General features: G+C 49.5%; 1 protein-coding gene across 1 annotated transcript in view; it reads right to left on the reverse strand.

Moving 5' to 3' along the window:
• LOC311141338 (transducin-like enhancer protein 4) overlaps window positions 1-26,754 on the reverse strand; it is a gene marked incomplete at both ends in the record, with an annotated part of 114,914 nt that extends 88,160 nt beyond the window's left edge. The window contains 4 exons of the mRNA XM_084176633.1: window positions 22,419-22,463; window positions 23,577-23,640; window positions 24,050-24,147; window positions 26,710-26,754. Of these exons, the coding sequence (XP_084032759.1) occupies window positions 22,419-22,463; window positions 23,577-23,640; window positions 24,050-24,147; window positions 26,710-26,754 (252 nt within the window). The remainder of the gene's footprint in view (window positions 1-22,418; window positions 22,464-23,576; window positions 23,641-24,049; window positions 24,148-26,709) is intronic.
• Window positions 26,755-27,500: the final 746 nt, after the last annotated feature.

Genomic DNA, 27,500 nt, shown 5'->3' on the forward strand with positions numbered 1-27,500 from the left:
GGTCAGGGTTAGAACAGGGTCAGAGTCAGGGCTAGAACAGGGTCAGGGTCAGGGTTAGAACATGGTCAGGGTTAGAACAGGGTCAGGGTCAGGGTTAGAACATGGTCAGGGTCAGGGTTAGAACAGTGTCAGGGTTAGAGTTAAAACAGAGTCGGGGTTAGAACAGGGTCAGGGTTAGAACAGGGTCAGGGTTAGAACATGGTCAGGGTTAGGGTTAGAACAGGGTCACGGTCAGGGTTAGAACAGGGTCAGGGTTAGAACAGGGTCATGGTCAGGGTTAGAACAGGGTCAGGGTCAGGGTTAGAACAGGGTCAGGGTCAGGGTTAGAACAGGGTCAGGGTTAGAACAGGGTCAGGGTCAGGGTTATAACAGGGTCAGGGTTAGAACATGGTCAGGGTCAGGGTTAGAAGAGGGTCAGGGTTAGAACAGGGTCAGGGTCAGGGTTAGAACAGGGTCAGGGTTAGAACAGGGTCAGGGTCAGGGTTAGAACAGGGTCAGGGTCAGGGTTAGAACAGGGTCAGGGTTAGAACAGGGTCAGAGTCAGGGTTAGAACAGGGTCAGGGTTAGGGTTAGAACAGTGTCAGGGTTAGAACAGGGTCAGAGTCAGGGTTAGAACAGGGTCGGGGTTAGAACAGGGTCAGGGTCAGGATTAGAACAGGGTCAGGGTCAGGGTTAGAACAGGGTCAGGGTCAGGGTTAGAACAGGGTCAGGGTTAGAACAGAGTCAGGGTCAGGGTTAGAACAGGGTCAGGGTCAGGGTTAGAACAGGGTCAGAGTCAGGGCTAGAACAGGGTCAGGGTTGAACAGGGTCAGGGTTAGAACAGGGTCAGGGTCAGGGTTAGAACATGGTCAGGGTTAGAACAGGGTCAGGGTCAGGGTTAGAACAGGGTCAGGGTCAGGGTTAGAACATGGTCAGGGTCAGGGTTAGAACAGTGTCAGGGTTAGAGTTAAAACAAAGTCGGAGTTAGAACAGGGTCAGGGTTAGAACAGGTTCAGGGTTAGAACATGGTCAGGGTTAGGGTTAGAACAGGGTCACGGTCAGGGTTAGAACAGAGTCAGGGTTAGAACAGGGTCATGGTCAGGGTTAGAACAGGGTCAGGGTCAGGGTTAGAACAGGGTCAGGATTAGAACAGGGTCAGGGTCAGGGTTAGAACAGGGTCAGGGTTAGAACAGGGTCAGGGTCAGGGTTAGAACATGGTCAGGGTTAGAACAGGGTCAGGGTCAGGGTTAGAACAGGGTCAGGGTTAGAACAGGGTCAGGGTCAGGGTTATAACAGGGTCAGGGTCAGGGTTAGAACACGGTCAGGGTTAGAACAGGGTCAGGGTTAGAACATGGTCAGGGTAAGGGTTAGAAGAGGGTCAGAGTCAGGGTTAGAACAGAGTCAGGGTCAGGGTTAGAACAGGGTCAGAGTCAGGGTTAGAACAGGGTCAGAGTTAGAAAAGGGTCAGTGTCAGGGTTAGAACAGGGTCAGGGTCAGGGTTAGAACAGGGTCAGGGTTAGAACAGGGTCAGAGTCAGGGTTAGAACAGGGTCAGGGTTAGGGTTAGAACAGGGTCAGGGTTAGAACAGGGTCAGGGTTAGAACAGAGTCAGGGTTAGGGTTAGAACACGGTCAGGGTCAGGGTTAGAACAGGGTCAGGGTTAGAACAGGGTCAGGGATAGAACAGGGTCAGGGTTAGAACAGGGTCAGGGTCAGGGTTAGAACAGGGTCAGGGTTAGAACAGAGTCAGGGATAGGGTTAGAACAGGGTCGGGGTCAGGGTTAGAACAGGGTCAGGGTCAGGGTTAGAACAGGGTCAGGGTCTGGGTTAGAACAGAGTCAGGGTCAGGGTTAGAACAGGGTCAGGGTTAGAACAGGGTCAGGGTTAGGGTTAGAACAGAGTCAGAGTCAGGGTTAGAACAGGGTCAGGGTCAGGGTCAGGGTTAGAACAGGGTCTGGGTTAGAACAGAGTCAGGGTCAGGGTTAGAACAGGGTCAGGGTCAGGGTTAGAACAGGGTCAGGGTTAGAACAGGGTAAGGGTCAGGGTTAGAACAGGGTCAGGGTTAGAACAGGGTCAGGGTTAGAACAGGGTCAGGGTCAGGGTTAGAACAGGGTCAGGGTTAGAACAGGGTCAGGGTCAGGGTTAGAACAGGGTCAGGGTTAGAACAGGGTCAGGGTTAGGGTTAAAACAGGGTCAGGGTTAGAACAGGGTCAAGGTTAGAACAGGGTCAGGGTCAGGGTTAGAACAGAGTCAGGGTCAGGGCTAAAACAGGGTCAGGGTCAGGGTTAGAACAGGGTCAGGGTTAGAACAGGGTCAGGGTCAGGGTTAGAACAGGGTCAGGGTTAGGGTTAGACCAGGGTCAGGGTCAGGGTTAGAACAGAGTCAGAGTCAGGGTTAGAACAGGGTCAGGGTCAGGGTTAGAACAGGGTCAGGGTCAGGGTTAGAACAGGGTCAGGGTCAGGGTTAGAACAGGGTCAGGGTTAGAACAGGGTCAGGATTAGAACAGGGTCAGGGTCAGGGTTAGAACAGGGTCAGGGTCAGGGTTAGAACAGGGTCAGGGTTAGGGTTAGAACAGGGTCAGGGTTAGAACAGGGTCAGGGTCAGGGTTAGAACAGGGTCAGGGTCAGGGTTAGAACAGGGTCAGGGTCAGGGTTAGAACAGGGTCAGGGTTAGAACAGGGTCAGGGTCAGGGTTAGAACAGGGTCAGGGTTAGAACAGGGTCAGGGTTAGAACAGGGTCAGAACAGGGTCAGGGGCAGGGTTAGAACAGGGTAAGGGTCACGGTTAGAACAGAGTCAGAGTCAGGGTTAGAACAGGGTCAGGGTCAGGGTTAGAACAGGGTCAGGGTTAGAACAGGGTCAGGGTCAGGGTTAGAACAGGGTAAGGGTCAGGGTTAGAACAGGGTCAGGGTCAGGGTTAGAACAGGGTCAGGGTCAGGGTTAGAACAGAGTCAGGGTTAGAACAGGTTTAGGGTTAGAACAGGGTCAGGGTTAGGGTTAGAACAGGGTCAGGATCAGGGTTAGAACAGGGTCAGGGTCAGGGTTAGAACAGGGTCATGGTCAGGGTTAGAACAGGGTCAGGGTCAGGGTTAGAACAGAGTCAGGGTTGGAACAGGGTCAGGGTTAGAACAGGGTCAGGGTCACGGTTAGAACAGAGTCAGAGTCAGGGATAGAACAGGGTAAGGGTTAGAACAGGGTCAGGGTCAGGGTTAGAACAGGGTCAGGGTTAGAACAGAGTCAGGGATAGGGTTAGAACAGGGTCAGGGTCAGGGTTAGAACAGGGTCAGGGTCAGGGTTAGAACAGGGTCAGGGTCTGGGTTAGAACAGAGTCAGGGTCAGGGTTAGAACAGGGTCAGGGTTAGGGTTAGAACAGAGTCAGAGTCAGGGTTAGAACAGGGTAAGGGTCAGGGTCAGGGTTAGAACAGGGTCTGGGTTAGAACAGAGTCAGGGTCAGGGTTAGAACAGGGTCAGGGTCAGGGTTAGAACAGGGTCAGGGTTAGAACAGGGTAAGGGTCAGGGTTAGAACAGGGTCAGGGTTAGAACAGGGTCAGGGTTAGAACAGGGTCAGGGTCAGGGTTAGAACAGGGTCAGGGTTAGAACAGGGTCAGGGTCAGGGTTAGAACAGGGTCAGGGTTAGAACAGGGTCAGGGTTAGGGTTAAAACAGGGTCAGGGTTAGAACAGGGTCAAGGTTAGAACAGGGTCAGGGTCAGGGTTAGAACAGAGTCAGAGTCAGGGCTAGAACAGGGTCAGGGTCAGGGTTAGAACAGGGTCAGGGTTAGAACAGGGTCAGGGTCAGGGTTAGAACAGGGTCAGGGTTAGGGTTAGACCAGGGTCAGGGTCAGGGTTAGAACAGAGTCAGAGTCAGGGTTAGAACAGGGTCAGGGTCAGGGTTAGAACAGGGTCAGGGTCAGGGTTAGAACAGGGTCAGGGTCAGGGTTAGAACAGGGTCAGGGTTAGAACAGGGTCAGGATTAGAACAGGGTCAGGGTCAGGGTTAGAACAGGGTCAGGGTCAGGGTTAGAACAGGGTCAGGGTTAGGGTTAGAACAGGGTCAGGGTTAGAACAGGGTCAGGGTCAGGGTTAGAACAGGGTCAGGGTCAGGGTTAGAACAGGGTCAGGGTCAGGGTTAGAACAGGGTCAGGGTTAGAACAGGGTCAGGGTCAGGGTTAGAACAGGGTCAGGGTTAGAACAGGGTCAGGGTTAGAACAGGGTCAGAACAGGTTCAGGGGCAGGGTTAGAACAGGGTAAGGGTCACGGTTAGAACAGAGTCAGAGTCAGGGTTAGAACAGGGTCAGGGTCAGGGTTAGAACAGGGTCAGGGTTAGAACAGGGTCAGGGTCAGGGTTAGAACAGGGTAAGGGTCAGGGTTAGAACAGGGTCAGGGTCAGGGTTAGAACAGGGTCAGGGTCAGGGTTAGAACAGAGTCAGGGTTAGAACAGGTTTAGGGTTAGAACAGGGTCAGGGTTAGGGTTAGAACAGGGTCAGGGTCAGGGTTAGAACAGGGTCATGGTCAGGGTTAGAACAGGGTCAGGGTCAGGGTTAGAACAGAGTCAGGGTTGGAACAGGGTCAGGGTTAGAACAGGGTCAGGGTCAGGGTTAGAACAGGGTCAGGGTCACGGTTAGAACAGAGTCAGAGTCAGGGTTAGAACAGGGTCAGGGTCAGGGTTAGAACAGGGTCAGGGTTAGAACAGGGTCAGGGTCAGGGTTAGAACAGGGTCAGTGTCAGGGTTAGAACAGGGTCAGGGTCAGGGTTAGAACAGGGACAGGGTCAGGGTTAGAACAGGGACAGGGTTAGAACAGGGTTAGGGTTAGAACAGGGTCAGGGTTAGGGTTAGAACAGGGTCAGGGTCAGGGTTAGAGCAGGGTCAGGGTCAGGGTTAGAACAGGGTCGTGGTCAGGGTTCGAACAGAGTCAGGGTTAGAACCGGGTCAGGGTTAGAACAGGGTCAGGGTCAGGGTTAGAACAGTGTCAGGGTCAGGGTTAGAACAGAGTCAGGGTTAGGGTTAGAACAGGGTTAGGGTTAGAACAGGGTCAGGGTTAGAACAGGGTCAGGGTCAGGGTTAGAACAGGGTCAGGGTTAGAACAGGGTCAGGGTCAGGGTTAGAACAGGGTCAGGGTTAGGGTTAGAACAGGGTTAGGGTTAGAACAGGGTCAGGGTTAGAACAGGGTCAGGGTTAGAACAGGGTCAGTGTCAGGGTTAGAACAGGGTTAGAACAGGGTCAGGGTCAGGGTTAGAACAGGGTCAGGGTTAGGGTTAGAACAGGGTTAGAACAGGGTCAGGGTCAGGGTTAGAACAGGGTCAGGGTTAGGGTTAGAACAGGGTCAGGGTTAGAACAGGGTCAGGGTTAGAACAGGGTCAGGGTCAGGGTTAGAACAGGGTAAGGGTCAGGGTTAGAACAGGGTCCGGGTCAGGGTTAGAACAGGGTCAGGGTCAGGGTTAGAACAGAGTCAGGGTTAGAACAGGTTTAGGGTTAGAACAGGTTCAAGGTTAGGGTTAGAACAGGGTCAGGCTCAGGGTTAGAACATGGTCAGGGTCAGGGTTAGAACAGGGTCATGGTCAGGGTTAGAACAGGGTCAGGGTCAGGATTAGAACAGAGTCAGGGTTGGAACAGGGTCAGGGTTAGAACAGGGTCAGGGTCAGGGTTAGAACAGGGTCAGGGTCACGGTTAGAACAGAGTCAGAGTCAGGGTTAGAACAGGGTCAGGGTCAGGGTTAGAACAGGGTCAGGGTTAGAACAGGGTCAGGGTCAGGGTTAGAACAGGGTCAGGGTCAGGGTTAGAACAGGGACAGGGTCAGGGTTAGAACAGAGTCAGGGTTAGAACAGGGTTAGGGTTAGAACAGGGTCAGGGTTAGGGTTAGAACAGGGTCAGGGTCAGGGTTAGAACAGGGTCAGGGTCAGGGTTAGAACAGGGTCGTGGTCAGGGTTCGAACAGAGTCAGGGTTAGAACAGGGTCAGGGTTAGAACAGGGTCAGGGTCAGGGTTAGAACAGTGTCAGGGTCAGGGTTAGAACAGAGTCAGGGTTAGGGTTAGAACAGGGTTAGGGTTAGAACAGGGTCAGGGTTAGAACAGGGTCAGGGTCAGGGTTAGAACAGGGTCAGGGTTAGAACAGGGTCAGGGTCAGGGTTAGAACAGGGTCAGGGTTAGGGTTAGAACAGGGTTAGGGTTAGAACAGGGTCAGGGTTAGAACAGGGTCAGGGTTAGAACAGGGTCAGTGTCAGGGTTAGAACAGGGTCAGGGTCAGGGTTAGAACAGGGTTAGGGTTAGAACAGGGTCAGGGTCAGGGTTAGAACAGGGTCAGGGTTAGGGTTAGAACAGGGTCAGGGTTAGAACAGGGTCAGGGTTAGAACAGGGTCAGGGTTAGGGTTAGAACAGGGTCAGGGTTAGAACAGGGTCAGGGTTAGAACAGGGTCAGGGTCAGGGTTAGAACAGGGTCAGGGTTAGAACAGGGTCAGGGTTAGGGTTAGAACAGGGTCAGGGTCAGGGTTAGAACAGGGTCAGGGTTGGGGTTAGAACAGGGTCAGGGTTAGGGTTAGAACAGGGTCAGGGTCAGGGTTAGAACAGGGTTAGGGTTAGAACAGGGTCAGGGTTAGAACAGGGTCAGGGTCAGGGTTAGAACAGGGTCAGGGTCAGGGTTAGAACAGGGTCAGGGTCAGGGTTAGAACAGGGTCAGGGTTAGAACAGAGTCAGGGTCAGGGTTAGAACAGGGTCAGGGTCAGGGTTAGAACAGGGTCAGAGTCAGGGCTGGAACAGGGTCAGGGTTAGAACAGGGTCAGGGTCAGGGTTAGAACATGGTCAGGGTTAGAACAGGGTCAGGGTCAGGGTTAGAACATGGTCAGGGTCAGGGTTAGAACAGTGTCAGGGTTAGAGTTAAAACAGAGTCAGGGTTAGAACAGGGTCAGGGTTAGAACATGGTCAGGGTTAGGGTTAGAACAGGGTCACGGTCAGGGTTAGAACAGAGTCAGGGTTAGAACAGGGTCATGGTCAGGGTTAGAACAGGGTCAGGGTCAGGGTTAGAACAGGGTCAGGATTAGAACAGGGTCAGGGTCAGGGTTAGAACAGGGTCAGGGTTAGAACAGGGTCAGGGTCAGGGTTAGAACATGGTCAGGGTTAGAACAGGGTCAGGGTCAGGGTTAGAACAGGGTCAGGGTTAGAACAGGGTCAGGGTCAGGGTTATAACAGGGTCAGGGTCAGTGTTAGAACACGGTCAGGGTTAGAACAGGGTCAGGGTTAGAACATGGTCAGGGTCAGGGTTAGAAGAGGGTCAGAGTCAGGGTTAGAACAGAGTCAGGGTCAGGGTTAGAACAGGGTCAGAGTCAGGGTTAGAACAGGGTCAGGGTTAGAACAGGGTCAGGGTCAGGGTTAGAACAGGGTCAGGGTCAGGGTTAGAACAGGGTCAGGGTCAGGGTTAGAACAGGGTAAGGGTCAGGGTTAGAACAGGGTCAGGGTCAGGGTTAGAACAGGGTCAGGGTCAGGGTTAGAACAGAGTCAGGGTTAGAACAGGTTTAGGGTTAGAACAGGGTCAGGGTTAGGGTTAGAACAGGGTCAGGGTCAGGGTTAGAACAGGGTCAGGGTCAGGGTTAGAACAGGGTCATGGTCAGGGTTAGAACAGGGTCAGAGTCAGGGTTAGAACAGAGTCAGGGTTGGAACAGGGTCAGGGTTAGAACAGGGTCAGGGTTAGAACAGGGTCAGGGTCACGGTTAGAACAGAGTCAGAGTCAGGGTTAGAACAGGGTCAGGGTTAGAACAGGGTCAGGGTTAGAACAGGGTCAGGGTCAGGGTTAGAACAGGGTCAGTGTCAGGGTTAGAACAGGGTCAGGGTCAGGGTTAGAACAGGGACAGGGTCAGGGTTAGAACAGGGACAGGGTTAGAACAGGGTTAGGGTTAGAACAGGGTCAGGGTTAGGGTTAGAACAGGGTCAGGGTCAGGGTTAGAACAGGGTCAGGGTCAGGGTTAGAACAGGGTCGTGGTCAGGGTTCGAACAGAGTCAGGGTTAGAACAGGGTCAGGGTTAGAACAGGGTCAGGGTCAGGGTTAGAACAGTGTCAGGGTCAGGGTTAGAACAGAGTCAGGGTTAGGGTTAGAACAGGGTTAGGGTTAGAACAGGGTCAGGGTTAGAACAGGGTCAGGGTCAGGGTTAGAACAGGGTCAGGGTTAGAACAGGGTCAGGGTCAGGGTTAGAACAGGGTCAGGGTTAGGGTTAGAACAGGGTTAGGGTTAGAACAGGGTCAGGGTTAGAACAGGGTCAGGGTTAGAACAGGGTCAGTGTCAGGGTTAGAACAGGGTTAGAACAGGGTCAGGGTCAGGGTTAGAACAGGGTCAGGGTTAGGGTTAGAACAGGGTTAGAACAGGGTCAGGGTCAGGGTTAGAACAGGGTCAGGGTTAGGATTAGAACAGGGTCAGGGTTAGAACAGGGTCAGGGTTAGAACAGGGTCAGGGTCAGGGTTAGAACAGGGTAAGGGTCAGGGTTAGAACAGGGTCCGGGTCAGGGTTAGAACAGGGTCAGGGTCAGGGTTAGAACAGAGTCAGGGTTAGAACAGGTTAAGGGTTAGAACAGGGTCAGGGTTAGAACAGGGTCAGGCTCAGGGTTAGAACAGGGTCAGGGTCAGGGTTAGAACAGGGTCATGGTCAGGGTTAGAACAGGGTCAGGGTCAGGGTTAGAACAGAGTCAGGGTTGGAACAGGGTCAGGGTTAGAACAGGGTCAGGGTCAGGGTTAGAACAGGGTCAGGGTCACGGTTAGAACAGAGTCAGAGTCAGGGTTAGAACAGGGTCAGGGTCAGGGTTAGAACAGGGTCAGGGATAGAACAGGGTCAGGGTCAGGGTTAGAACAGGGTCAGGGTCAGGGTTAGAACAGGGTCAGGGTCAGGGTTAGAACAGGGACAGGGTCAGGGTTAGAATAGAGTCAGGGTTAGAACAGGGTTAGGGTTAGAACAGGGTCAGGGTTAGGGTTAGAACAGGGTCAGGGTCAGGGTCAGGGTTAGAACAGGGTCAGGGTCAGGGTTAGAACAGGGTCGTGGTCAGGGTTCGAACAGAGTCAGGGTTAGAACAGGGTCAGGGTTAGAACAGGGTCAGGGTCAGGGTTAGAACAGTGTCAGGGTCAGGGTTAGAACAGAGTCAGGGTTAGGGTTAGAACAGGGTTAGGGTTAGAACAGGGTCAGGGTTAGAACAGGGTCAGGGTCAGGGTTAGAACAGGGTCAGGGTTAGAACAGGGTCAGGGTCAGGGTTAGAACAGGGTCAGGGTTAGGGTTAGAACAGGGTTAGGGTTAGAACAGGGTCAGGGTTAGAACAGGGTCAGGGTTAGAACAGGGTCAGTGTCAGGGTTAGAACAGGGTTAGAACAGGGTCAGGGTCAGGGTTAGAACAGGGTCAGGGTTAGGGTTAGAACAGGGTTAGAACAGGGTCAGGGTCAGGGTTAGAACAGGGTCAGGGTTAGGATTAGAACAGGGTCAGGGTTAGAACAGGGTCAGGGTTAGAACAGGGTCAGGGTCAGGGTTAGAACAGGGTAAGGGTCAGGGTTAGAACAGGGTCCGGGTCAGGGTTAGAACAGGGTCAGGGTCAGGGTTAGAACAGAGTCAGGGTTAGAACAGGTTAAGGGTTAGAACAGGGTCAGGGTTAGAACAGGGTCAGGCTCAGGGTTAGAACAGGGTCAGGGTCAGGGTTAGAACAGGGTCATGGTCAGGGTTAGAACAGGGTCAGGGTCAGGGTTAGAACAGAGTCAGGGTTGGAACAGGGTCAGGGTTAGAACAGGGTCAGGGTCAGGGTTAGAACAGGGTCAGGGTCACGGTTAGAACAGAGTCAGAGTCAGGGTTAGAACAGGGTCAGGGTCAGGGTTAGAACAGGGTCAGGGATAGAACAGGGTCAGGGTCAGGGTTAGAACAGGGTCAGGGTCAGGGTTAGAACAGGGTCAGGGTCAGGGTTAGAACAGGGACAGGGTCAGGGTTAGAATAGAGTCAGGGTTAGAACAGGGTTAGGGTTAGAACAGGGTCAGGGTTAGGGTTAGAACAGGGTCAGGGTCAGGGTCAGGGTTAGAACAGGGTCAGGGTCAGGGTTAGAACAGGGTCGTGGTCAGGGTTCGAACAGAGTCAGGGTTAGAACAGGGTCAGGGTTAGAACAGGGTCAGGGTCAGGGTTAGAACAGTGTCAGGGTCAGGGTTAGAACAGAGTCAGGGTTAGGGTTAGAACAGGGTTAGGGTTAGAACAGGGTCAGGGTTAGAACAGGGTCAGGGTCAGGGTTAGAACAGGGTCAGGGTTAGAACAGGGTCAGGGTCAGGGTTAGAACAGGGTCAGGGTTAGGGTTAGAACAGGGTTAGGGTTAGAACAGGGTCAGGGTTAGAACAGGGTCAGGGTTAGAACAGGGTCAGTGTCAGGGTTAGAACAGGGTCAGGGTCAGGGTTAGAACAGGGTTAGGGTTAGAACAGGGTCAGGGTCAGGGTTAGAACAGGGTCAGGGTTAGGGTTAGAACAGGGTCAGGGTTAGAACAGGGTCAGGGTTAGAACAGGGTCAGGGTTAGGGTTAGAACAGGGTCAGGGTTAGGGTTAGAACAGGGTCAGGGTCAGGGTTAGAACAGGGTCAGGGTTAGGGTTAGAACAGGGTCAGGGTTAGAACAGGGTCAGGGTCAGGGTTAGAACAGGGTCAGGGTCAGGGTTAGAACAGGGTCAGGGTCAGGGTTAGAACAGGGTCAGGGTTAGAACAGAGTCAGGGTCAGGGTTAGAACAGGGTCAGGGTCAGGGTTAGAACAGGGTCAGAGTCAGGGCTGGAACAGGGTCAGGGTTAGAACAGGGTCAGGGTCAGGGTTAGAACATGGTCAGGGTTAGAACAGGGTCAGGGTCCGGGTTAGAACATGGTCAGGGTCAGGGTTAGAACAGTGTCAGGGTTAGAACAGGGTCAGGGTTAGAACAGGGTCAGGGTTAGAACATGGTCAGGGTTAGGGTTAGAACAGGGTCACGGTCAGGGTTAGAACAGAGTCAGGGTTAGAACAGGGTCATGGTCAGGGTTAGAACAGGGTCAGGGTCAGGGTTAGAACAGGGTCAGGATTAGAACAGGGTCAGGGTCAGGGTTAGAACAGGGTCAGGGTTAGAACAGGGTCAGGGTCAGGGTCAGGGTTAGAACATGGTCAGGGTTAGAACAGGGTCAGGGTCAGGGTTAGAACAGGGTCAGGGTTAGAACAGGGTCAGGGTCAGGGTTATAACAGGGTCAGGGTCAGGGTTAGAACACAGTCAGGGTTAGAACAGGGTCAGGGTTAGAACATGGTCAGGGTCAGGGTTAGAAGAGGGTCAGAGTCAGGGTTAGAACAGAGTCAGGGTCAGGGTTAGAACAGGGTCAGAGTCAGGGTTAGAACAGGGTCAGGGTTAGAACAGGGTCAGGGTCAGGGTTAGAACAGGGTCAGGGTCAGGGTTAGAACAGGGTCAGGGTTAGAACAGGGTCAGAGTCAGGGTTAGAACAGGGTCAGGGTTAGGGTTAGAACAGGGTCAGGGTTAGAACAGGGTCAGGGTTAGGGTTAGAACAGAGTCAGGGTTAGGGTTAGAACACGGTCAGGGTCAGGGTTAGAACAGGGTCAGGGTTAGAACAGGGTCAGGGTTAGGGTTAGAACAGGGTCAGGGATAGAACAGGGTCAGGGTTAGGGTTTGAACAGGGTCAGGGTCAGGGTTAGAACAGGGTCAGGGTTAGAACAGAGTCAGGGTTAGGGTTAGAACAGGGTCAGGGTCAGGGTTAGAACAGGGTCAGGGTCAGGGTTAGAACAGGGTCAGGGTCTGGGTTAGAACAGAGTCAGGGTCAGGGTTAGAACAGGGTCAGGGTTAGAACAGGGTCAGGGTTAGGGTTAGAACAGAGTCAGAGTCAGGGTTAGAACAGGGTCAGGGTCAGGGTCAGGGTTAGAACAGGGTCTGGGTTAGAACAGAGTCAGGGTCAGGGTTAGAACAGGGTCAGGGTCAGGGTTAGAACAGGGTCAGGGTTAGAACAGGGTAAGGGTCAGGGTTAGAACAGGGTCAGGGTTAGAACAGGGTCAGGGTTAGAACAGGGTCAGGGTCATGGTTAGAACAGGGTCAGGGTTAGAACAGGGTCAGGGTTAGGGTTAAAACAGGGTCAGGGTTAGAACAGGGTCAAGGTTAGAACAGGGTCAGGGTCAGGGTTAGAACAGAGTCAGAGTCAGGGTTAGAACAGGGTCAGGGTCAGGGTTAGAACAGGGTCAGGGTTAGAACAGGGTCAGGGTTAGAACAGGGTCAGGGTCAGGGTTAGAACAGGGTCAGGGTTAGGGTTAGACCAGGGTCAGGGTCAGGGTTAGAACAGAGTCAGAGTCAGGGTTAGAACAGGGTCAGGGTCAGGGTTAGAACAGGGTCAGGGTCAGGGTTAGAACAGGGTCAGGGTCAGGGTTAGAACAGGGTCAGGGTTAGAACAGGGTCAGGATTAGAACAGGGTCAGGGTCAGGGTTAGAACAGGGTCAGGGTCAGGGTTAGAACAGGGTCAGGGTTAGGGTTAGAACAGGGTCAGGGTTAGAACAGGGTCAGGGTCAGGGTTAGAACAGGGTCAGGGTCAGGGTTAGAACAGGGTCAGGGTCAGGGTTAGAACAGGGTCAGGGTTAGAACAGGGTCAGGGTCAGGGTTAGAACAGGGTCAGGGTTAGAACAGGGTCAGGGTTAGAACAGGGTCAGAACAGGGTCAGGGTCAGGGTTAGAACAGGGTAAGGGTCACGGTTAGAACAGAGTCAGAGTCAGGGTTAGAACAGGGTCAGGGTCAGGGTTAGAACAGGGTCAGGGTTAGAACAGGGTCAGGGTCAGGGTTAGAACAGGGTAAGGGTCAGGGTTAGAACAGGGTCAGGGTCAGGGTTAGAACAGGGTCAGGGTCAGGGTTAGAACAGAGTCAGGGTTAGAACAGGTTTAGGGTTAGAACAGGGTCAGGGTTAGGGTTAGAACAGGGTCAGGGTCAGGGTTAGAACAGGGTCAGGGTCAGGGTTAGAACAGGGCCATGGTCAGGGTTAGAACAGGGTCAGGGTCAGGGTTAGAACAGAGTCAGGGTTGGAACAGGGTCAGGGTTAGAACAGGGTCAGGGTCAGGGTTAGAACAGGGTCAGGGTCACGGTTAGAACAGAGTCAGAGTCAGGGTTAGAACAGGGTCAGGGTCAGGGTTAGAACAGGGTCAGGGTTAGAACAGGGTCAGGGTCAGGGTTAGAACAGGGTCAGTGTCAGGGTTAGAACAGGGTCAGGGTCAGGGTTAGAACAGGGACAGGGTCAGGGTTAGAACAGGGACAGGGTTAGAACAGGGTTAGGGTTAGAACAGGGTCAGGGTTAGGGTTAGAACAGGGTCAGGGTCAGGGTTAGAACAGGGTCAGGGTCAGGGTTAGAACAGGGTCGTGGTCAGGGTTCGAACAGAGTCAGGGTTAGAACAGGGTCAGGGTTAGAACAGGGTCAGGGTCAGGGTTAGAACAGTGTCAGGGTCAGGGTTAGAACAGAGTCAGGGTTAGGGTTAGAACAGGGTTAGGGTTAGAACAGGGTCAGGGTTAGAACAGGGTCAGGGTCAGGGTTAGAACAGGGTCAGGGTTAGAACAGGGTCAGGGTCAGGGTTAGAACAGGGTCAGGGTTAGGGTTAGAACAGGGTTAGGGTTAGAACAGGGTCAGGGTTAGAACAGGGTCAGGGTTAGAACAGGGTCAGTGTCAGGGTTAGAACAGGGTCAGGGTCAGGGTTAGAACAGGGTTAGAACAGGGTCAGGGTCAGGGTTAGAACAGGGTCAGGGTCAGGGTTAGAACAGGGTCAGGGTTAGAACAGGGTCAGGGTTAGAACAGGGTCAGGGTCAGGGTTAGAACAGGGTAAGGGTCAGGGTTAGAACAGGGTCAGGGTCAGGGTTAGAACAGGGTCAGGGTCAGGGTTAGAACAGAGTCAGGGTTAGAACAGGTTTAGGGTTAGAACAGGGTCAGGGTCAGGGTTAGAACAGGGTCAGGGTCAGGGTTAGAACAGGGTCAGGGTTAGAACAGGGTCAGGATTAGAACAGGGTCAGGGTCAGGGTTAGAACAGGGTCAGGGTCAGGGTTAGAACAGGGTCAGGGTTAGGGTTAGAACAGGGTCAGGGTTAGAACAGGGTCAGGGTCAGGGTTAGAACAGGGTCAGGGTCAGGGTTAGAACAGGGTCAGGGTCAGGGTTAGAACAGGGTCAGGGTTAGAACAGGGTCAGGGTCAGGGTTAGAACAGGGTCAGGGTTAGAACAGGGTCAGGGTTAGAACAGGGTCAGAACAGGGTCAGGGTCAGGGTTAGAACAGGGTAAGGGTCACGGTTAGAACAGAGTCAGAGTCAGGGTTAGAACAGGGTCAGGGTCAGGGTTAGAACAGGGTCAGGGTTAGAACAGGGTCAGGGTCAGGGTTAGAACAGGGTAAGGGTCAGGGTTAGAACAGGGTCAGGGTCAGGGTTAGAACAGGGTCAGGGTCAGGGTTAGAACAGAGTCAGGGTTAGAACAGGTTTAGGGTTAGAACAGGGTCAGGGTTAGGGTTAGAACAGGGTCAGGGTCAGGGTTAGAACAGGGTCAGGGTCAGGGTTAGAACAGGGCCATGGTCAGGGTTAGAACAGGGTCAGGGTCAGGGTTAGAACAGAGTCAGGGTTGGAACAGGGTCAGGGTTAGAACAGGGTCAGGGTCAGGGTTAGAACAGGGTCAGGGTCACGGTTAGAACAGAGTCAGAGTCAGGGTTAGAACAGGGTCAGGGTCAGGGTTAGAACAGGGTCAGGGTTAGAACAGGGTCAGGGTCAGGGTTAGAACAGGGTCAGTGTCAGGGTTAGAACAGGGTCAGGGTCAGGGTTAGAACAGGGACAGGGTCAGGGTTAGAACAGGGACAGGGTTAGAACAGGGTTAGGGTTAGAACAGGGTCAGGGTTAGGGTTAGAACAGGGTCAGGGTCAGGGTTAGAACAGGGTCAGGGTCAGGGTTAGAACAGGGTCGTGGTCAGGGTTCGAACAGAGTCAGGGTTAGAACAGGGTCAGGGTTAGAACAGGGTCAGGGTCAGGGTTAGAACAGTGTCAGGGTCAGGGTTAGAACAGAGTCAGGGTTAGGGTTAGAACAGGGTTAGGGTTAGAACAGGGTCAGGGTTAGAACAGGGTCAGGGTCAGGGTTAGAACAGGGTCAGGGTTAGAACAGGGTCAGGGTCAGGGTTAGAACAGGGTCAGGGTTAGGGTTAGAACAGGGTTAGGGTTAGAACAGGGTCAGGGTTAGAACAGGGTCAGGGTTAGAACAGGGTCAGTGTCAGGGTTAGAACAGGGTCAGGGTCAGGGTTAGAACAGGGTTAGAACAGGGTCAGGGTCAGGGTTAGAACAGGGTCAGGGTCAGGGTTAGAACAGGGTCAGGGTTAGAACAGGGTCAGGGTTAGAACAGGGTCAGGGTCAGGGTTAGAACAGGGTAAGGGTCAGGGTTAGAACAGGGTCAGGGTCAGGGTTAGAACAGGGTCAGGGTCAGGGTTAGAACAGAGTCAGGGTTAGAACAGGTTTAGGGTTAGAACAGGGTCAGGGTTAGGGTTAGAACAGGGTCAGGGTCAGGGTTAGAACAGGGTCAGGGTCAGGGTTAGAACAGGGTCATGGTCAGGGTTAGAACAGGGTCAGGGTCAGGGTTAGAAAAGAGTCAGGGTTGGAACAGGGTCAGGGTTAGAACAGGGTCAGGGTCAGGGTTAGAACAGGGTCAGGGTCACGGTTAGAACAGAGTCAGAGTCAGGGTTAGAACAGGGTCAGGGTCAGGGTTAGAACAGGGTCAGGGTTAGAACAGGGTCAGGGTCAGGGTTAGAACAGGGTCAGGGTCAGGGTTAGAACAGGGTCAGGGTCAGGGTTAGAACAGGGACAGGGTCAGGGTTAGAACAGAGTCAGGGTTAGAACAGGGTTAGGGTTAGAACAGGGTCAGGGTTAGGGTTAGAACAGGGTCAGGGTCAGGGTTAGAACAGGGTCAGGGTCAGGGTTAGAACAGGGTCGTGGTCAGGGTTCGAACAGAGTCAGGGTTAGAACAGGGTCAGGGTTAGAACAGGGTCAGGGTCAGGGTTAGAACAGTGTCAGGGTCAGGGTTAGAACAGAGTCAGGGTTAGGGTTAGAACAGGGTTAGGGTTAGAACAGGGTCAGGGTTAGAACAGGGTCAGGGTCAGGGTTAGAACAGGGTCAGGGTTAGAACAGGGTCAGGGTCAGGGTTAGAACAGGGTCAGGGTTAGGGTTAGAACAGGGTTAGGGTTAGAACAGGGTCAGGGTTAGAACAGGGTCAGGGTTAGAACAGGGTCAGTGTCAGGGTTAGAACAGGGTTAGGGTTAGAACAGGGTCAGGGTCAGGGTTAGAACAGGGTCAGGGTTAGGGTTAGAACAGGGTCAGGGTTAGAACAGGGTCAGGGTTAGGGTTAGAACAGGGTCAGGGTTAGAACAGGGTCAGGGTCAGGGTTAGAACAGGGTCAGGGTCAGGGTTAGAACAGGGTCAGGGTCAGGGTTAGAACAGGGTCAGGGTTAGGGTTAGAACAGGGTCAGGGATAGAACAGGGTCAGGTTAGAACAGGGTCAGGGTCAGGGTTAGAACAGGGTCAGGGTTAGGGTTAGAACAGGGTCAGGGATAGAACAGAGTCAGGGTTAGAACAGGGTCAGGGTCAGGGTTAGAACAGGGTCAGGGTCAGGGTTAGAACAGGGTCAGGGTAAGGGTTAGAACAGGGTCAGGGTTAGGGTTAGAACAGGGTCAGGGTCAGTAATAAGTCTTAGAGCCTTAAATGAGGGCATCAGTAGTAATGTAAGGGGTGATTCTAATTCTAAGAGGAAGGTACAGTGGGGAAAAAAGTATTTAGTCAGCCACCAATTGTGCAAGTTCTCCCACTTAAAAAGATGAGAGAGGCCTGTAATTTTCATCATAGGTACACGTCAACTATGACAGACAAATTGAGGAAAGAAAATCCAGAAAATCACATTGTAGGATTTTTAATGAATTTATTTGCAAATTATGGTGGAAAATAAGTATTTGGTCAATAACAAAAGTTTCTCAATACTTTGTTATATACCCTTTTTTGGCAATGACACAGGTCAAACGTTTTCTGTAAGTCTTCACAAGGTTTTCACACACTGTTGCTGGTATTTTGGCCCATTCCTCCATGCAGATCTCCTCTAGAGCAGTGATGTTTTGGGGCTGTCGCTGGGCAACACGGACTTTCAACTCCCTCCAAAGAATTTCTATGGGGTTGAGATCTGGAGACTGGCTAGGCCACTCCAGGACCATGAAATGCTTCTTACGAAGCCACTCCTTCGTTGCCCGGGCGGTGTGTTTGGGATCATTGTCATGCTGAAAGACCCAGCCACGTTTCATCTTCAATGCCCTTGCTGATGGAAGGAGGTTTTCACTCAAAATCTCACGATACATGGCCCCATTCATTCTTTCCTTTACACGGATCAGTCGTCCTGGTCCCTTTGCAGAAAAACAGCCCCAAAGCATGATGTTTCCACCCCCATGCTTCACAGTAGGTATGGTGTTCTTTGGATGCAACTCAGCATTCTTTGTCCTCCAAACACGACGAGTTGAGTTTTTACCAAAAAGTTCTATTTTGGTTTCATCTGACCATATGACATTCTCCCAATCCTCTTCTGGATCATCCAAATGTACTCTAGCAAACTTCAGACGGGCCTGGACATGTACTGGCTTAAGCAGGGGGACACGTCTGGCACTGCAGGATTTGAGTCCCTGGCGGCGTAGTGTGTTACTGATGGTAGGCTTTGTTACTTTGGTCCCAGCTCTCTGCAGGTCATTCACTAGGTCCCCCCGTGTGGTTCTGGGATTTTTGCTCACCGTTCTTGTGATCATTTTGACCCCACAGGGTGAGATATTGCGTGGAGCCCCAGATCGAGGGAGATTATTAGTGGTCTTGTATGTCTTCCATTTCCTAATAATTGCTCCCACAGTTGATTTCTTCAAACCAAGCTGCTTACCTATTGCAGATTCAGTCTTCCCAGCCTGGTGCAGGTCTACAATTTTGTTTCTGGTGTCCTTTGACAGCTCTTTGGTCTTGGCCATAGTGGAGTTTGGAGTGTGACTGTTTGAGGTTGTGGACAGGTGTCTTTTATACTGATAACAAGTTCAAACAGGTGCCATTAATACAGGTAACGAGTGGAGGACAGAGGAGCCTCTGAAAGAAGAAGTTACAGGTCTGTGAGAGCCAGAAATCTTGCTTGTTTGTAGGTGACCAAATACTTATTTTCCACCATAATTTGCAAATAAATTCATACAAAATCCTACAATGTGATTTTCTGGATTGTTTTTCTCACAATTTGTCTGTCATAGTTGCCACCAGATGGGAGCTGGTTTCCCAGTAGTGCTTGCCTACGGAGCTGTGAGGGGAACGGCACCTCCGCACCTTCAGGCTCTGATCAGTCCCTACACCCAAACGAGGGCACTACGTTCATCCACCTCTGGCCTGCTGGCCCCCCTACCTCTGCGGAAGCACTGTTCCCGCTCAGCCCAGTCAAAACTGTTCGCTGCTCTGGCACCCCAATGGTGGAACAAGCTCCCTCATGACCAAGTCACTCACCACCTTCCGGAGACACTTGAAACCCCACCTCTTTAATGATTACCTGGGATAGGATAAAGTAATCCCTCTACCCCCCCATCCCCCCCCCCCAAAAAAAAAAAAACTATTGTAAAGTGGTTGTCCCACTGGCTATCATAAGGTGAATGCAACAATTTGTAAGTCGCTCTGGATAAGAGCGTCTGCTAAATGACGTAAATGTAAATGTAGGTAAATAATTAATTAAATTCCCGTTTTCTGTGGATAAAAGACTATTAAAATGTCCCTTTCTTCTCTCCAATTAGATTGGTCTAAATATACTTATTATATTTCCAACAGGATGTAAATATTAGACTTTTACGGTCCGATATAACTAATTGGGAAAATAACAATTGTGATTCCTATCCAATTTTTGACAACAAATAGAGTCAATTTTCAGGTAAGTTAATATTTTTATCCAATTCTACTCTTTGCCGTTGGGCTTTCCATCACTTTCTGTTAGACTCTAAGCACAATATTTGTACATGTTCTACTGCATGGGCCAATACAGTATTTCAATCACCTTTATTGATGTGATATACAGTGGGGAGAACAAGTATTTGATACACTGCCGATTTTGCAGGTTTCCCTACTTACAAAGCATGTAGAGGTCTGTAATTTTTATCATAGGTACACTTCAACTGTGAGAGACGGAATCTAAAACAAAAATCCAGAAAATCACATGTATGTATGTATGATTTTTAAGTAATTATTTTGCATTTTATTGCATGACATAAGTATTTGATACATCAGAAAAGCTGAACTTAATATTTGGTACAGAAACCTTTATTTGCAATTACAGAGATCATACGTTTCCTGTAGGTCTTGACCAGGTTTGCACACACTGCAGCAGGGATTTTGGCCCACTCCTCCATACAGACCTTCTCCAGATCCTTCAGGTTTCGGGGCTGTCGCTGGGCAATACGGACTTTCAGCTCCCTCCAAAGATTTTCTATTGGGTTCAGGTCTGGAGACTGGCTAGGCCACTCCAGCACCTTGAGATGCTTCTTACGGAGCCACTCCTTAGTGTGTTTTGGGTCGTTGTCATGCTGGAAGACCCAGCCACGACACATCTTCAATGCTCTTACTGAGGGAAGGAGGTTGTTGGCCAAGAACTCGCGATACATGGCCCCATCCATCCTCCCCTCAATACGATGCAGTCGTCCTGTCCCCTTTGCAGAAAAGCATCCACAAAGAATGATGTTTCCACCTCCATGCTTCACGGTTGGGATGGTGTTCTTGGGGTTGTACTCATCCTTCTTCTTCCTCCAAACACGGCAAGTGGAGTTTAGACCAAAAAGCTCTATTTTTGTCTCATCAGACCACATGACCTTCTCCCATTCCTCCTCTGGATCATCCAGATGGTCATTGGCAAACTTCAGACGGGCCTGGACATGCGCTGGCTTGAGCAGGGGGACCTTGCGTGCGCTGCAGGATTTTAATCCATGACGGCGTAATGTGTTACTAATGGTTTTCTTTGAAACTGTGGTCCCAGCTCTCTTCAGGTCATTGACCAGGTCCTGCCGTGTAGTTCTGGGCTGATCCCTCACCTTCCTCATAATCATTGATGCCCCACGAGGTGAGATCTTGCATGGAGCCCCAGACCGAGGGTGATTGACCGTCATCTTGAACTTCTTCCATTTTCTAATAATTGCGGCAACAGTTGTTGCCTTCTCACCAAGCTGCTTGCCTATTGTCCTGTAGCCCATCCCAGCCTTGTGCAGGTCTACAATGTTATCCCTGATGTCCTTACACAGCTCTCTGGTCTTGGCCATTGTGGAGAGGTTGTAGTCTGTTTGATTGAGTGTGTGGACAGGTGTCTTTTATACAGGTAACGAGTTCAAACAGGTGCAGTTAATACAGGTAATGAGTGGAGAACAGGAGGGCTTCTTAAAGAAAAACTAACAGGTCTGTGAGAGCCAGAATTCTGACTGGTTGGTAGGTGATCAAATACTTATGTCATGCAATAAAATGCAAATTAATTACTTAAAAATCATACAATGTGATTTTCTGGATTTTTGTTTTAGATTCCGTCTCTCACAGTTGAAGTGTACCTATGATAAAAATTACAGACCTCTACATGCTTTGTAAGTAGGAAAACCTGCAAAATCAGCAGTGTATCAAATACTTGTTCTCCCCACTGTATATGCAGTTTTAATCTAAGTTTGAGTGCATTTTTCTTTTCACCAATATATAGTTTTTGTCAGAGACTGCACTTAATTGCATATATCAAGTTAACAGAATCTAATTGAATTTTCTTCCATATCAGAACACCCAAACCCGAATGCTTATTCCTAAAATATTTTGTATAAGTGAGATGCCTATCTTGGAGAGGATATCACCCAGATTCCTGTTCCTCCTGTTTCCATATTACCCTGAAATTCTCAAAATCCGCACATTGTTCCTGAGCCTTTTGGAAATGTGATTTAATATTGGAGCTGAAACCCACCAGTGCCCGAGAGTAAGTGGCCACAAAAGGTATAATGGAGTGATTATCCATTTCTTTGCTGTAATGGCCACTATTCTGTTTAACCTCAGCTTTAATTTCCCCCAGGAAGCGTTTTGAATAGCCCCTTGGCTTTAGAGCCTGCATCCCCAGGAAAGGTACAGATCCTATGAAACCCTATAAGTTGTGATTTAATTAAACCCCTGTAGGTATGTGTAGGGTGGAAACTAGATTTATGAAGTAGGGCATGTCTATCAGTTTCCTTAAAGAACACCCTCGTCGCTAAATGTTTTGTTTCCCCCTTCTCCCGTGTAAAGAATACCTGTGAATCTAAAAACTCTACTTCAAAATGTCTAGAAATCCTTTGAATTCCGAAATGGAGTGCTCCCAAAGTCCAAAGATGTCATCCAAATATCTAAGGTACAATATGGGTAATGTTTTGCATTTAAGAAAAGCTGTTTCATTCTTGACCACGTCAGTATTGGTTCAACAGATGTCCCAGACTGTTTCATTCCTGACCACGTGTGTGTGTGTGTGTGTGTGTGTGTGTGTGTGTGTGTGTGTGTGTGTGTGACCTGATGGTCAGGAGAGCAGAGGATAACCACATCAGCTAAACCCAGGTGAGATGTGTACGGTGGAAAAATACAGCCGCCTAAAGCCTAAAGCGGGGTGGGATTTTTCCTCTGACGTGTGTGTATAAAAAGATTGTACGACCATTTTGTTGCAGAGCGCTCTCAATGAATAAAGGCTGACCATTGCAGGATTGGGTCTTTGTTTAATGAATTTCTCGGAATTATTCAAAGATTTAAGAAGTGTTTTACTTCAACCATTGAGATAACTAAATTTTTGTGACACAAACGTAATCTGTGGAGCCACAAATGTTGTGACATTTACAAAAACCTATTTGACCACTGTTGTGTTTGTAAAGTAAGAAATATGTTTGTAAAATGTGCTGTGGAAACCAGAAAAAACCTGACTTGCATTTATTTGCTAATAATCATTTGTTTTGGTTAATGATGACTCATTTGCTTTCTGATCATGACATACTGTATGGGCTTATTTAAAGACTGATTTTTATTTAAAAGTTTCATTCTATATTTGCACAACACATCTTTTGTTTGTGACTCACTAATATATTTTTTAAACATGTTGATAGAAATGTCCATTCACTTACGTCTTTCGTCGCTGTCTTAAACACTGCAGCTGAAAGACACACACACACACACTGCACACACACACACACAAATGCGCGCACACACACATAAACACAAACACACACACACACAAACACATGCACATACACCACACACACACAAACACATGCACATACACCACACACACACAAACACATATACCACACACACACAAACACATGCACATACACCACACACACACAAACACATGCACATACACCACACACACACAAACACATGCACATACACACAAACACACACACACACATTCATTTTAAGACTCACTCACTCTAGTTTCCTACCTGTTTGTGCATCTCAATGTTGAGTCCATAAGACATCTCATAGTACTAAAAGACAAAGACACAAATTCATCTTCAGCCTCTTTTCTAGCTTCTTGTTTTTCACAGACAGTAGAACCTCGGAACCTCGGAACCTCAGCACCTCGGAACCTCGGAACCTCAGCACCTCAGCACCTCGGAACCTCAGCACCTCAGCACCTCGGAACCTCGGAACCTCAGCACCTCAGAACCTCGGAACCTCGGAACCTCAGCACCTCAGAACCTCGGAACCTCGGAACCTCAGAACCTCGGAACATCAGCACCTCAGAACCTCGGAACCTCAGCACCTCAGAACCTCGGAACCTCGGAACCTCAGAACCTCGGAACATCAGCACCTCAGAACCTCGGAACCTCAGCACCTTAGAACCTCTCTGCATCTTTGTCTTCTCACATACTGTAATACAGTTGCAGCCAAATATACTGGCATCCTTGCACTTTGCTTAAATAGTTCCCTATTTCTTCTCAAATAAATTGAAATAAAATAAAACTTTTGGTCACCACACCTTGTAATTGGATTTTCAACATTGAAAAACCAATTGTATTTTTGTCAACAGGTTTAATTTAGAAAAAAATACAAATGACATGGGCAAAATTATTGTCCCCCCAGAGCTGGTACTGGGTAATGATTGTCCCCCCAGAGCTGGTACTGGGTAATGATTGTCCCCCCCAGAGCTGGTACTGGGTAATGATTGTCCCCCCAGAGCTGGTACTGGGTAATGATTGTCCCCCCAGAGCTAGTACTGGGTAATGATTGTCACCCCAGAGCTGGTACTGGGTAATGATTGTCACCCCAGAGCTGGTACTGGGTAATGATTGTCACCCCAGAGCTGGTACTGGGTAATGATTGTCCCCCCCAGAGCTGGTACTGGGTAATGATTGTAAATGTATGTTGACCAAAATAAAATTGCATCTGCAATGTTAAAAATCCAATTACAAGATGTTATTTTAGAAGAAATAGGGAACTACTCTCTCTCTCTCTCTCTCTCTCACACACACACACACACACACACACGCACACATACACACACACACACACACATACACACGCACACATACAGACACACATACAGACACACGCACACATACACACACACATACAGACACACACTACATGAAGCTCACCATAACATAGTGTCTCTGCATCTCTGTCTTCTCACTGGACAGTTTCTCACACTCCAGTTTCACACTGAGGACAGACAGACAGACATCATCAGACATTATCCAGTTAGGTTGTGGTTAGGTTGTGGTTAGGTTGTGGTTAGGTTGTGGTTAGGTTGTGGTTAGGTTGTGGTTAGGTTGTGGTTAGGTTGTGGTTAGGTTGTGGTTACGTTGTGGTTAGGTTGGTTAGTAGTTATAGTGACCACGCCGCTGTCAGAGTAGTTCTGTCTGGTCTGGTCTGCATATGTCTCAGCCCAGTGCAAATCATTTCACGCCTCATCACTCTCGCTAAAAGGCATTTCACGTTACACGCCCCAGAAGAGTGTGTGTGTGCGTGCGTGCGTGCGTGCGTGCGCGTGTGTGCGTGTGTGCGTGCGTGTGCGTGTGTGCGTGCGTGTGTGCGTGCGTGCGTGTATGTGTGTGTGTGTGTGCGTTACCTGTGAAACTGAGCCTGTAGGAACTGAAACTCCTCCTTGATGCGGTCACATGACTCTGGCACGGTGAACTTGAAGGGCTGGCCTGGATGGTGCGGTACCTGGGGGGTCAACAACAACAACAATAACAACAACAATGTCAACAACAACAACAACTACAACAGGACAACAGGCCACTCCTGATAACAGCACATCACATAGAACAAAACGGAGAACACCATCATGTTCGTGAGAGTCTCATCTTTCCATAGAGCGTCCATTCGGACGCTACAGACGTTTTTTGTGAGATGTCAGATTTTCAGGATGTCTCCCGCTCTGACAAACAGCGCTGTAGCTCTGCTACCTTCCACCGCAGATGCGGAAGGCCGACATCGGCGGATGCGGTGGATTGAGACGCAGCCCATGCCAAAACAACGGATATCTCTAACTTAACCAAACAGATTTTTATGGGGAATTTGTATTATGCTAATTTGATTTCAACGGGGGCGTGGTCATCGACTCTAAGGGGTTTTAAAAGCCCCACTGTCGTATTATTCACACACAGTAGCCGACCTCTCCTAGATGGGCGTGTGAGGTCAAGTTCTCCTCTCCTAGATGGGCGTGTGAGGTCAAGTTCTCCTCTCCTAGATGGGCGTGTGAGGTCAAGTGTGCCTATATGTCTGGTCTCATTGAAATAGAGTAGGTTGCCTATGCATGGACAGAGAATCACTGGCAGTTATCTTTCCAAGGAAATTAACTTAAAGATGCACTATGCAGAAATCGCTCCAATTTCCTGGTTGCTAAAATTCGAATAGTTCGCCTAATTTCCGTTTATGTGACAAAACAAGCAAGTATAGTGTAGAGTCGGCTTTATCCTATATGTAAATCGACCTGCTCCTAAAAGGTAGGCTTTATCCTATATGATAAGTGTCCTCCTAAAAGGTAGGCTTTACCCTATATGCTAATCGTCCTCCTAAAAGGTAGGCTTTACCCTATATGCTAATCGTCCTCTTAAAAGGTAGGCTTTACCCTATATGCTAATCGTCCTCTTAAAAGGTAGGCTTTACCCTATATGCTAATCGTCCTCTTAAAAGGTAGGCTTTACCCTATATACATAATGTAGCTCAAGAGAAAGTGCAAGGGTCATCATTCTTGCCGCTCCCAGTGCAGTAGCCTAAAGCTTCCCATATGCTTCCCAGTCGAAACAGTTTGCGCAAATATTATGATGAAATGTTGTAATGTTTTTCTTCGTTTTGCTGTTCGGGAGCATTCGGCAGGGGTTTTTTTCGGCTGTTTGAGCACACAACATTTTTTCTTGAGGCTAGGCGAAGTTCGCTAGCTGAAGTCTACGTCTCTTCGTTGGTGATTGGTCAACAGTAGGGATTCTTCAATGAAGTGATTGTTGTCATTCAATGACAGATGACTAGTTTACATTTGAGAAATACTGCATTAAACATCTTAGTTAGATGTAAAATTGCACGACTATGACCTCCTCGGCAAAAACGTCAAAATTTAACCCATTTCTTAAATTATCTCAGATTAAATCTGACTATTTTGTGGAAGTGTACTGGTTTACGGCGTCTCAAGAGGGCCAAACAATAATATTGCAGTTTTTTTCTCATTTTTCAAGCGAAGTTATTTTAAGGGAGGATGCGAGCACAGATGTTCACTTTTCCTAGCCGAGTTCTGCTAGGAGCAAACCAAACCTTATGGCGTCTGCATACTAGGTTCTGTTTGCTCCTAGCAGAAATCGGCTAGGCGAAGTGAACGTCTGTGCCTCGCATTCTCCCTTAAAAGACTTTCGGTTGAAAAACAAGAAAAAAGCGGCACATTACTGTTTGTCCATCTTGAGACGCCGTAGCAACAAATATCCTCAAAATAGTCTGAATTAATCTAAGATAAATTAAGAAATCTGTAATCAATTTTCACATTTTTGCTGAAGTGGTCTTCTTCACGCAATTTTACATTTAAGTAAAATGTTTGGTGCAGTATTTCTCAAGTGAAAAAACGTATGTATGAAAACGATTAGTCTCTTGTTGAATAATAACAAACACTTAATTGAAGAATCCCTACTGTTGACCAATCGCAAACAAAGGGGCATAGACTTCAGCTCCATCTAGCCTTTTGGCTGATAAAGCCCAGTAATGCCGATAGCTTAATATAACAGGCCAAGTGAGAATCTCTGGTCATTTAACCTATTTCTAAGGTTATTTCTGCCCATTTTGATATTGCCTAGGGTGCAAATATTGCTGGGACCATGGCAAGTGGCGCTGTGTCACATACACCTAACATAACATTGCAGGACTGCGTTTGGGTTCTGGACCAGTTTTTGCGGTAGCGGGTGGGAGTCGGACAAGAATTCGGGGGGCGGACAGGAAGTCGGGGGGCGGACAGGTATGAAAAGCTGCAGGTGCGTTCAGGAGCAGGATGAATAAAACATGTTTTTATTTCTTTCGCGCTCTCTGTCCCCATCTGTCACTCTCAGATACACACAAGACATTCACGCACATTGCTTCTCTCATTTTCAGCGGTTTGACAATTTGACAATGACAGTAATTGTCCAGTTTCCGCGCGATGGCACGGAAACTGATCTAAAGTGATTATTTTGGCTCGGGTGGCGGCACAGCACTCTGTCTCGGGTGTGGGTCTGTTGTTGGTGTTGTTGTTCTGACAGAGAGACTCACCGGGTGCCGTGCCTGCGGGTACATCTTGCTCAGGTCCCGAATCATTGAAGTTCATCCACCAACAAACAGGGGAATACGGACAGATCAGTCCCGGCTCTAGGATCTACCAGCGGGCAGGTAGAGGGGATGAGAGCCAATACCTCTGCAGACAACCGCGGGAAAACCTCCACACCTCCGCTGAAACCAATAAGACATTCTATTAATTAACCAGCCAAATTTGATACAACTCCTCCCTCCAAGTGATGAGCTCCGGGTTTTCTCGGCTCTCTTCTAGGTGTAGAAGATGAGCAACCATGTAGAATGTGTTCAAATCTGAGCTTGGATAGGCTACAATGCCGTAGGCTCTTCTCCTGTCCTAAGAATATATTTTATTTCAATTAATGTAGCCTATTCTCTGCTTTCTTTCAGATGTATTTTCTTCACCTTCACCAGGTTGCCTTATCACTTTCTCTACCTTATAGTCTCGGATACATCCTGTTCAATCACGCTGCTTCATTCATTTGCAGTTCAAATACTGCATATGTTGGGAGGATGCTCCGTCTTTCTTTGAATACAGCTGCAGAATATCTGGCTGTTAGCGCATCCTGTCAGAAGGTTATGTTCGTTAGTTTAAATCCCTTCCATACATCCCGCTCCCGCGCAAGTCCTGCCGACCACCTCTGTCTAGGTACCACCTTCTGACAACACATTTAGAAGCAACCAGTCCTAAGAACGCTATTATATATTCATAACAAGGAAAAGCGCTATCTGGTGTGTCTGGGATGTGTAGTTCCAATACGCATAGCAGCCAG

Source organism: Coregonus lavaretus (genome assembly GCF_964263955.1).
Source record: "Coregonus lavaretus genome assembly, chromosome: 14".
Classification (NCBI taxonomy): domain Eukaryota; kingdom Metazoa; phylum Chordata; class Actinopteri; order Salmoniformes; family Salmonidae; genus Coregonus; species Coregonus lavaretus.